Here is a 12509-nt window from a genome sequence, read left to right on the forward strand (position 1 = left end):
TCAGCAAGTTTTACGTAAGAAATGAAAAGCAAGAGATACACACACTTATGAATCCAATATAAATACTTATGATGCTGAAAGAAGCCAAGAACTGAAGTTAGTTATCAGATTGATCTGGATACGGTAAAGAGATTTGGAAACATTAACTGAGTGGGATTCAGGGGTGATTGAGCTAAAAATACGTGAATTTAGGTCGTTTGTAAAATAACAAGAATGTTTTACTTCAAAATATTCATGAACTAGCATGTGGGCGGGCAACACATATTAAATTTGTGTATTCAGGTTAGTCAGTTTCCATTTCCAACCAAGTCTAGATATTAATATTGATATATCTAAACAATTCAAAAACTCGAATATGAAAATAACATCTTTCTTTCCCTTAAAAAGCTTATCATGAACGATGTTTTTCGAGGTACAAGAGCTGATTGTTTTAAAACTAAAGGCCTCAAAAGATTTGAGGAAGATATGGAAGAAAAGCTGGGAAACCCCATTAAAGAGGTGTCGGAGACCAATCAATGCATAGCAGATTGGTGTGAGGATATCGGGATTAATTAGTAGCATAATCTTTATGAAGAAATAGAACTAAAAAGCTTTGCTATGTTGATAATATTGCAATTTGTTTTATTAGTAAAATATAGGTAAAAAAAATTTTTGTTAGATATTTTCTTCTCCCTTATGATAATTCCTTGTTTCTGTTTGTAAGTGGCTTTGTTAATCAATTAGCAAGTCAACACTTTGCATTAGAATAATAGCTGCCCGATTTTCTATTATAGTTTTGAAATGATATTAAAATAATATAAAAAAACTATGAGAAACAAGAATGATGAGTTTCGAATTCATATATAATATATTATTAGAAATTATAAAAACAGAATTATAAATCATTGTTATTATGAAACTGCTTCTTTTAAGCAACACAAAATTATTTTCCTCGTCTTCTGTCACATCATCAATGTTGATAAGTTTTATAAACTCGATAATTATTGTATAGGAATTGATGGCAAGACATTTTTCAGTAAATATGAAAAATAAGTAGAAGAAAAAGAAAAACAAGTGGAAGAAGAGACATAATCCAATAACCCAATCTTATATAGTTGCTCTGTACATGGATAATAATTCTTTCCCCGTGAGTAAAAATAATGCAATTGGTCTTTAGAAATACTAAAAATCAACATTAAAAAATAAAATAAGTTAGATAGTATCCAATGAATCTTCAATAAAACTGTAATGTAAATGGTAGATACATGTGTTGTATTATGCCAAGATGCTCAGGTTTTGTAAGCCATTCAACTGATGTTGTTGGTAAAGAGCTCATTAGATGTTAGTTCTTTTGTATATTTGTATAATGATCCAAGGGAAACCACAATTATTCTGAACTATAATAATCAATGAATGCCCAATTATAATCTCTAATAATTCTAGTATCAAATTCAAAATTGATTTTTTTTAATATATGTTAAAATACAATACAATCTAAGATAATCCAAATTTGAATTATCACCTTTATATACTGGTATCAATAATCATTATTTTTAATACCAGTATATTAACCTATCGTAACTAATTTATATAATCTAACAGCAATGTCAGCATAACAAATATAAAAATAATAATAAATTGAGTATATTATAGTAATATGAACGAAAAATCACCTAATATTAGTTTATTACTTTTAATTTCACTTAATTTTTCTTGTCCCCACTTTGCCTCACAATATAAAAGGGATTAAAAAAAGTAATAAATAATTTATGGCTTCTCAGTAAATGATAATTCATGTGGCACTAAAAAGGAAAAAAACACTTTATGAACCTAACTGTTATATTATTTTTATTATGTTCTATCCTTTACGTTCTTTTTATTTTTTGAATTCTACCATTGCTAAAGATTTTCTTTTAGTTCTTTGAACAACAAATGTTTTTATCTCTAATTTGATAAGAATTGAAGTGTAAATTGAAAGCAAAATTGTAGTTCAAGGTATAACCCTTATTGATACTTATTGTATTCCTATTATCTATAATTCTGAAATTTTTGCTCCTTATCTAATGTCAAATCACCAATTGGAATTGGGGATAGGGAATACTTTATCTAATTAGAATCGTATACCTTAATAGGATTGGATAGCAAATAATTTATTCCGACCAAATTATTTCTTTTTTACTTTTCTTTAATTTTAGTAGTTTTCATTCTAATATTTCAGTTATTAGCGTGTACTGGATAGTTTAAGGGAATTCAACTTCCATAAAAATAAAAAGGATGAAAGTGAGGGGATGTGTATTTTTTTCTTTTCTTTTTTTTTGAATTATGTTTATCATGAATAAGTATATTTGCACAAATTCTCAAGATTCTTCTCAAAATTTTCAAGCTTCTTCTCTTTGAAGTACCTTAGGATCAAGAAGTTACGAGATATCTTGTTTTAATGATATTAGATAATTTTTCTATAATGTTAAGAGGTGAGAAAAAAGGCGAAGAATAAGATATATCTCAATAAACAGTGAAATACTATACAATACTTGGCATCTACGATTTTGTTATTATATTACAAGACTTATTATTATTGATAGTCCTTGTGTGGTTTTTTCCTATTCATTGAAAAAATGTGTAATACACTAATTTAAAAGGTGCAGAAATCCATATAGGTACGGCTTATATAATAACTAATTCCTCATTAATCATTCTTACCCTCTCACATATCGTAGTTATATATATATATATATATTATAATATATAGTCACATGATCCCATATGAGCCCGCTCTTCGCTCGCTGAGAGAGTTTAATATTAAGAAGGAACTTTTTCGCACGCCTTTTCGCACGCCTTTTCCGCGGGACTTTTCCGTGGGACTTTTCCGCGGGACTTTCTATTTTGCTAGAAAGCACCCTAACAAAAAAAAATCTATATTTTAATTTTTTGAAAACCCCCCAAACGGGATGATTGCATTTTTTGCTCTAAACAATGGGGGGTTGGTCCTTTGGGGCAGAGAGAGGAGCTTAGTTTAGCGGACTAGGAAATTTTACAGGAATAACGAAATAACAGGACCAATAAAACTGAAAGACTCTCTTTCTCCTCTCACTCAATACTCTTTTCAGTAATCTACCAAAAAGATATTGATTGAAGATCAGTAAACAATTCAAAAGGTTTAAAGAATTGCTATATTACAGAGGAGGAAATTTGTGATCAAAAATAATAAAGTGGTGTAATTAATCATATACACTGTTTGAGTTAACGAATATTTAATTACCTTCAAACGACAAAGACTGTTTATTTTTTTCTTTTAAGACCAATATAATACACTGAAGATTATAACATAGGCCCATTAAAATAAGGTATAAAGAGGGATATTAGAGCAATTATAACATGTCCAGTATCTCTCCATTAGAACACCGACCAAATGAAGATATTGATATGGGAGATGCTACAAGCACAAATGAGAGTAATATGAACCAGAATACGTGTACAACTGGCAGAGAGCATGCCTCGTTATCTGATAATGATACAAACTCACAATCCTCTTCGAACTACGAGAAATATTTACGACTGGCAACTGAAAATAACCAATGCATGATTCTAGAACTAGAATTGAATGGAATGATACGATACATTACGAAACAGGCATGGGAAAATCTAGTTGGGACACCTATCCCAACTTTTATAGAAGATCTAATTGAAGGTAGTCCGCAAGATAAAAATGTTTTTAAAGAAACCTCTGACATGATGCTCATTAATGATAACACCAGTTACACTGTCACTTTTAATACTAAGAGAATAGCAAACGATGATGATGTACGGCTTGATGATAACGAAAATGATAATACGATTACACTTGAAGCCTGTGGTATATTGATTCATGATTCAAAAACAGGATTGCCGTCTCATACTATGTGGATTGTAAAACCATATAACATAGATTGGCACGCTAATGAAATTGATAATATTCTTCCCCCTGAATTTATAAAGAAATTAGGGTTCGGAGCAACGATTTTTGCTGAATATTTGAAAGGTGTAGAATGTGACATGATCTTGAGTGAAGGCGACCTACCTATGCCTCGTTTGGAATTGTGTAGAGTTTGTGAACTTTACATACCAGCATGGTGGTTGGAGACTCACTCTTATCTTTGCATATCAGAGCATAAGTTAAGATCGGTAATACAACTCCTACATGACAATCTACAGGACAGACTTGAAATGTTAAATAAGTTCAGAGATCAGTCTTCTTATGAAATTAGTAATGATGATGAAAAGAGCAGTAACATCTCCCCAAATATAGAATATAAGGGATTTCCCATAAAAGCTGAAAGATCAGAAGCATTTCTGAGAACAGTGTTAGATGAACTGGCTGAATTATGTGAATCGGCTATCAGCATTAACCCAAGTGAATACCACGAAGATCCAAGTAGTTCAGATACCCAAATTGATAAGGAGAAAGATGAATCGAAATTACCTGCAAAGGATAATTTCGGTCTATTATTGGTACCTGGAAATAAACGTCGAGAATTAGAGAATCCGGCAGATGCTGAATCTCGATACCAATTCTCACCATCATCTAAGTCGTGCATTGAAAATATTCAAAACTGGACTCCAAAGCTGGATTTATCCAATGAAAATATCGAAGAAGAGGGACTTTCGATGCTAGTTAATGATACTCTAGAATTAATTAAAAAAAAAGTTGAAGCAATTATTCGTTTAGATAATTCTATGACTTATAATTTAAGGATAAAAAATGAAGTGAACAGCTATGTTTTACAAAGTATCAAAGAGCAAATCGAAAATAATAAATTGAAGTTTAATCACTCATTAAGTATACCATTACAAAGTTCTGATTACCCAGTAGACTATAAAACTGCTTCTTCCTCGATATCAAGAAGCGTAATTTCTCAGAGCGATATAAATGCATTATCCGATATGCAATCGGAACAAACTAACTACAATAACGAAATTCTAAACCCGCAACCAAGACTTTTTACCGAGTCATACTTAAAAAATGATAATATTCCAGCATCCGTACTAGATAATGAAAGTCCCTCAGAAAATAGCCATGACCATACTACAAATATGAGAAGACCAATCTCCAAAACTATTAATTCAGAATTATATGGTAAAGATGATATTGATAAATCTGGATCTACATCAATACCTGAAAATTTATCCCTGCATTTTCCGTCATCAAATGGTAGGTCTCGATCATTGACTCCGAAGCAAAGAATAGAATATACTACACCTCTACCAGTAGCTAGCACCCTGATTGCAGGCCTTCCAGTAACAAGTGCTTCTTCATCAGATAATAATTCCGGTAGAAGTTCAACTAGAGTAAATAACCCAAAAGGGATTGAAAAACCAATGGAATCGAGTGAAAATAATAGTATTCATCATTCACATTCTAGTAGTGGTGGTATATTATTACCTAAATTATCAACGAGTATTTCTTTGACCCCTAGAAGAGGCTCTCCCCTACCTTCCGCACAACCACCTAACCACAACGTTAATAGACTATGTGGCTCTATCAATTCTAATAATCCTAGTTTGAACTCTGAGAAGTCACCTATGGTTTCACCTTATAGTAATGATTCTGATTTTATGTCACCTGATCATCAATCTATGCCTAGTATACTACAAACTATAAATTCACCCACCTTTAATCAAGCAAACATTTCTGTGAGCACATCTAATGTAAATTTAAGTGCATCTATGTCAAGTAATCAACCACTTTCACCTTTATTGTTAGCAACAAGTCATATGAAACCATTGGTCCCTTCTATAAAAGACTATGATATCATAAAACCAATTAGTAAAGGAGCTTACGGAAGTGTTTATTTGGCCAGGAAAAAAATAACTGGTGATTATTTTGCAATTAAGGTTTTAAGAAAATCTGATATGATAGCTAAAAATCAAGTAACCAATGTTAAATCAGAAAGAGCGATAATGATGGTTCAAAGTGATAAACCTTACGTTGCTCGGTTATTTGCAACTTTTCAAAACAAAGATAATTTATTTTTGGTCATGGAATATTTACCTGGCGGTGATTTAGCAGCTCTTTTAAAAATGATGGGATGTCTTCCTGAGAAGTGGATAAAACAGTATCTGTGTGAAATAATTGTAGGAGTTCAAGATATGCACGAAAATGGAATTATTCATCATGATTTGAAACCAGACAACTTATTGATTGACGTCGATGGCCATTTAAAACTTACAGATTTCGGATTGTCCAGAGCAGGGTTGGTGAAAAGACATCGTACTATGCCAAAAAGTATCACATTAAGTGGTTCAGAATCTAGAACTAACATAGAATCTTTTTCTGGTAGTCAAGCGTCGACTCCTGAAAGTATTGCTTTAGACCATCGTATACCTAATAACAGTTCCAAAGTTAGAAAGAGGTCATCGCTAAAACAGGATATACTTGAGAACAACCTCCACTCTGTTTTATTAACTAATGAGTATTCGGGAGCTTCAGATAATGAAAAAATGAAAGAAAAAATTCAAAGGTCTAGTATGGATTCTGGACATGAGAATTCATTCATCAGAAGAAGCGAATCCCAACAATCTTTCATAGATGTTTCTAGGTCAAACACACCACCGCCATTTCACCACCCCACATCAACCCCTATGAAATTAAGAGCTAATTCGATTACTTACGCTGATAATAACTTCAATATAAATGAGGCCAGTAATTCACCAAGCACAGATCTGATACTATTTAATCCAGAAGATTCAAAGCAAGAAAAAAGATTTTTTGGTACACCAGATTACCTTGCCCCAGAAACTATAGAAGGTACGGGGGAGGATAACCAATGTGATTGGTGGTCCGTTGGTTGTATATTGTTTGAGATGGTCTTTGGGTACCCTCCTTTCCATGCAGATACGCCTGAGGAAGTTTTCAGAAATATTTTAAATGGGAATATAGACTGGCCTCAATTCAAAAACCTCGAAGAAGAGTGCGAATATGTAGCCCCAGAAATTAAAGAATTAATTAAGAAATTTCTAATAAAAGATCCTTCCAAAAGATTGGGAGCGAATGGTCCCGAAGAAATAAAAGAACAAGCGTATTTTAAGGATGTAAATTGGTCTCAAGTTTACCATGAAACTGCTTCTTTTGTTCCCAATGTGGAAGATCCTGAGGATACAGATTATTTTGAATTAAGAGGTGCTACTTTAGAAGATTTCGGTGGTGATGATGATAAAAATAATAATGAAATTTACAGGCCAATGTCAAATAGATTGGGTGATATTAAAATGAATGAATATGAATATCCGCCTGCTCATAAATTAAGTGTGAGTTCTGTTTTAGAATCGATATCTCCAGGAGGAAGTTCGAAAACAAGTCAGTCCGGATTACCAACATCACCTGCTATTCCTTCTCATTTAAGAGACTCTTCCAGGAGGTCAAGTAAATTAAATGAGAAACAGACCGAATTTGGATCTTTCTCTTTTAGGAACTTATCTGCATTAGATAAAGCCAACAAAGATGCCATTATTCGACTAAAGAATGAACATTTAACCGAAACTCAAAACAGGCACAGAAGAACTTCTTCTGGCTCACTTGTTGGATACATGTCAGATAGTTCGGGTAAATTAAGAGTTTCGAAATTAACTGGACCTGGTACACCTCCAGTAGGGATGGTTTTAAATAAAACAAATATGAAAAATGATATGCTTGGTTTGAGATCTTATTCTCCTGAAAGGAGTATTAGTTTAGATGCTACTCCATCTTCAAATTATACATCAGGAATTGATAACCGTGATTCATATTCACTGGGTCATGGTAATATCCATAGTGATGTTGAATCACCACCTGCAATGAAATTTAAATCGCCTTTATCACCGTCAACTCCATTTTCAACACTTAATACAGCCCAGACAACACCAACTGCTTCTAAAATTACACGATCACGTTTACTATCTCAGACCAATTCGCAACGGACTTCAAGTTCACATAGAACTAATTCAGGTGATCTCTCAGCAGAAGAAACAGAGAGATTACAAGCTGTTTACAGATTAAACTCCATAAAATATAGGAGAAGAAGTGGAAGGAAAAGTTCGAATTCTAGTGAGTTGGGTTATCGAATGGATGTTCTAGTGTGTGAACCTATCCCGATTCATAGATATAGAGTAACCAAGGATCTTGAGAGTGTGGGTTGCACAGTTGTTAGCGTTGGTGCAAGTGATGAGTTGGTTAGTCGTGCTAATAGCGGAGTGAAATTTGACTTGATTGTTACTGCGTTAAAACTTCCGAAATTAGGTGCTGTAGACATTGTCAAACTTCTAAAACATACCAACGGTATAAACTCTAGGACCCCGATTATCGCAATAACAAACTATTATCATGAAGCAGTAGCAGCAAAGGTCTTTGATGATGTTTTAGAAAAACCTATTGTACTTGATGAAATAAGGCATATGATAGCAAAGTATGCTTTGAAAAAGAGTCAAGATGAATCAACTATCATGAGTGACAGTGATGAGGCATTAGCATCTCAAAGTGAATGCTAGTTTTTTGGACAAAAAGTCTATGACGACGATTCTATTCCGTTCAATTGGAATATCATTTCTAATGCTGTATGATTATTATTATAAATAGTTTCTATTACCTAAATAAAATAGATACAATTTTAATGCATGTTATATATCATCTGGAAAATAATATTCGACATCTTTAGACTTCTTTGTATTTATCTCGTCATCCTCGGGTAAAATGGTTCTTCCGGCACTTAGTAACTGGAAGGAATTAGGAGTCTGAGGAGTTGCCATATTATCTTTTACTTTTGGTTGTTCTAATTGATGGCTACTATTAACGTCAGTATTGCTTTCCGGCGAATGATTTTCAGACTTGACAGACCCATCATTAGAGGCAGAAAGTTCTACATTATTTGAGTCTTTTTCTAGGTCTTTTTTCTCTTGTTCTTTTCTCATTGCTAGCTTCAGTACTTCAAGTTCGTGCATTAATGCGCCATGATCAACCAGAGCTGCGTCCTTTTTCTTACGAATTTTTGGTTCAGAATTAGAGGGGTTAGAAACATCTATACCTTCTTCAACCGCTTCTTCAACCATAGTTTGCCATTGGGACTTTTTAGGTTGCAACCATTTTGGAACCCAACTATTAGACTTCTTGTTTTGATTCAGCTTTTTTTGCGCAGCATCGACATCATTGATTAGCTTTCTTTTTCTTTTAAATTCATCGGGATCTACAGTTTCCTCGATTTCTGCAAATTCCTCACTTAAAACAGCGATACCTAGTTTCTTCAGTAATTTGGGCATATTACTACGATAACTTAAATGACCATCAACAAATTCTGTGCAGTTAAAGTTTTCTATACCCTCAATACCTTCAATAGGTGAGATCCCCATAATAGATCTAAAGCCACCTGCTGTTGCTCTGAAAAGGTATGCTAATAACCAATCAATATCAGAATAACCGTTTACAAATCTTCCATTTACAACTGATCTTGCCATAACCAATTCCTCTTTCTTACTGACTACTGGTGTTCCAAATATAAAAACGTTTTCCACCAATCCTAATCCATTTTTACGACAGAGCTCAATTAAACAAGATAAGATAACACGAGCACCTAATGAAAATCCAATAAGAGTAACTGGTCTTTCTCCAAGATTCCTGCCTATTAATGTATCTGCCAAGATCAGACCTGCTGACCAAGCTCTATCAAGCGAGACATTCCACGGATTGTCAAGGATATAACCCAATTTTGATAGTGCCATAGGTAACTGTATTGCTGACATCAAACCAGTCAAGATAGTTGCACCCAGGACTTGTTGAAGTGTCTGTGTGAAAACTTCACTTGCGACAATACCGATGGTTTGACCCATAGATTTTAACATTTCTGGCTCCCAATATAGGGAGAATAGATCACCTTCCACTGGATCAACGGTTGAAAATGGTAGACGAACATCATCATCATTACCTACCATCCATCCAGAAACGTTGATAATCAAATTAACTCTCCTATTGTTATGGAGTGGTAAAAATTCAAATGTTCGTACACTACCCATTCTTTTCGACATACCCCTAGCACCAATATTGGCACCAATTGCAGTACTTGAAAGAGCAACAATTGTAGTACCGCCTACACCAGTAAGAAATCCGGTCGCACCAGTAACACCAATTGTGGATAAACCTGCAGCAATACCAGCACCGATGACAGGAGCTAATAAACCTCCGCTTAAACCCAACACCAAAGACCCTCCAACCATAGCTAGTCCAACATATGCTAGTTTTCTTCTTTTCCTTTTCTTTCTACGATCTTTCATTAGATCTTGTTCATCCCAAACTTGATCATCAGTTGATTGCTCCAAGTCCAAAGAGTCTGTAACTCTTTTCTCAAATTCACAGACTTCTAGCTTTGTAATATTTAGCGCATCGGCAAATTTTATAAGTAATGTTCTTGATCTTGAGTCGTAAGTAGAGTTTTGAAGTAAAATTAAAAATAAGTCACAAATGATCGTCCATGCAACATCGACATTAAGCCTCTGTTTGTCCTTAAGATTTTCTGGATTTATTACATTAGTTGGAGCAATATGGGACGTCTCTGGCAGCGATATCGAATTCTGCGTTACATCATCGATACCCTTCTGTGAGATCCTATCGGATTCGGATTCTTCATTTAAGGTTCGGTCATAGTCATCCTTCTCAATATCAGAACTTTGGTCATTTTCGCTTCCATTTTCTGTACTGGAAGTATTATCATTCTTTTTCAACACGGATAAATCTTGAGTCTCAGTATTAGTAGAAGTTACATTATCTTCGCTCTTTGGGTCTTTTTCCTCATCACTGGTACCTTGTTCCTTAGAGTTATCTTTGACCTCATGTTCAAAAGGATTTTCAATGTTTTGAGTGGTTTTGAGGCATTTACATAAATCCTCTAACTTGATCTTGTGTATAGATAATTTATCAAGCATGGTAATTTCCTGTTCACTAATCTCTAAATGATCATACAATCTCTGTAGTGTGACTGTCTTCCAAGCAGCCATATCTCTTTGTGTAAATTGCAGCCTTTTTGCTAGTTTTTTATGAGCCTTGATGTCTACACAAAGACATAAAGTTGCCAAATCCGTAGACATTTGGTTGGCTAGGACATTTACTGCTGCTGCGTATGCAAATTTCTCCATATCATCCAATAATAGTTTAGTAACATTTAGTTGGGATTCGGGGTTTAAATCATCAACTGGATCAACGCCATCTTCGAACTCATCGTATTCATCATCTCTCGTTTCATCCAGCGACACTGTACTTGACCTGATAGATGTAGTGCTGTTGTTTAAATTTTTCAACTTCTTGTGATTAAATAAAAAGTCAGTTTTGGTATTTGTTATATAGGATCTTTGCGCTTGTTGTTCCCCAGCCATCTTGGTATACTCGAATGTTTTCTGTTTTCCTCCTTTTCCACTTCTATCATGGTTAGAAACAAAGCTTTCTGTAGATTGTATCATGGGAGCCAATTCTATATCACCGCTCTTGTTATATATATTATAAGATGCCACAGCGGGCATCGTTTGCCATTCGCCGTCGTCATCACTTGAATCGGAATCAGTGTCTGTACCTCGAGATGACTTTACATTGCCCCCATTCACATGAGTACTTGAAGTCAAGTCCTTATCGGCATGAGTGCCAGATGTCTTCAATTCCCCTTCATCCACAACACTAACCACAGATTGGGCATTAGAAGGATCACGAAATGGGTTCCCAACTTGGTCATCGTCTTTTGACTGATCTTGATCATATAGTTCTCCAATCTCAGGATCGCTAGGAGCATCGGAAACATCTGATACATCAGAGCCTTCTTCGTCACTACTAGTACCCATTATATCGTTATTTAGTGCCATGTAACCAAAATTACCATCCTCTGCCGATGAACCACCGCTGTTGCTATGGCTGTACTCATCCTCATCTCCACTTCCACTCTCATTTCCATCTCCAATTCTATAATCTATGTAACCAACACTGTCTTCATCATTACTGTCGTGTCGTACACTTTCATCAGCTTGCTCAACTCCCACCTTCTTAGTGATCTTCAGGCCTTTCAACTGTAATCCTAGGTCCTCATCAGAAGACATTATTTATATTGATGTATAACCTGATAACCAACCACTTTTTTACTGTTCTTTGTGTCAGAATGCTGGGATGTTGTTGAAACAATTCTATAAATAATAGAAATATAAAAAGCTTCTTAAAATTTAACTATTTGTTTAAAGAACATTTCAACTAACACTATATACAGCTTCTAATTCTGGTGCACTTTAACTTGAAAGCCTACTTTCATCATCTCTTATCACTATAAAAATTCGCTCTACGGCCCTTTCTGTATCGTTTAAATGTCCGGAAACAAATATTCAAAAGAACCAAAAAAAGGGCCAAAAATTGTTATTACCCGGCTACTGTGTATCACAGTAGCCGGGTAATGAGCTTGTAGTTTACCCGGTTATTTTCATGTGATATTCTATCATTGTATACGTTTTATACATATATACGAACAATCATGTGGTTATAATAGTAAACTACAATGTCATGT

General features: G+C 34.3%; 2 protein-coding genes across 2 annotated transcripts; one reads left to right on the top strand and one right to left on the bottom strand.

The window, feature by feature from the left end:
* Nucleotides 1-3354: 3354 nt before the first annotated feature.
* RIM15 (protein kinase RIM15) lies at nt 3355-8478 on the top strand (the record flags this gene model as incomplete). The annotated part of the gene is made up of 1 exon (XM_071055328.1): nt 3355-8478. One exon carries the CDS (start codon nt 3355-3357, stop codon nt 8476-8478), a length of 5124 nt encoding a protein of 1707 aa, XP_070910021.1.
* Nucleotides 8479-8607: 129 nt separating this feature from the next.
* Nucleotides 8608-12054, bottom strand: MIL1 (Mil1p; the record flags this gene model as incomplete). Its single annotated transcript, XM_071055329.1, has 1 exon — nt 8608-12054. One exon carries the CDS (start codon nt 12052-12054, stop codon nt 8608-8610), a length of 3447 nt encoding a protein of 1148 aa, XP_070910022.1.
* Nucleotides 12055-12509: the final 455 nt, after the last annotated feature.

Source organism: Nakaseomyces bracarensis (genome assembly GCF_045282275.1).
Source record: "Nakaseomyces bracarensis strain CBM3 chromosome Unknown Scaff13_0, whole genome shotgun sequence".
NCBI lineage: Eukaryota > Fungi > Ascomycota > Saccharomycetes > Saccharomycetales > Saccharomycetaceae > Nakaseomyces > Nakaseomyces bracarensis.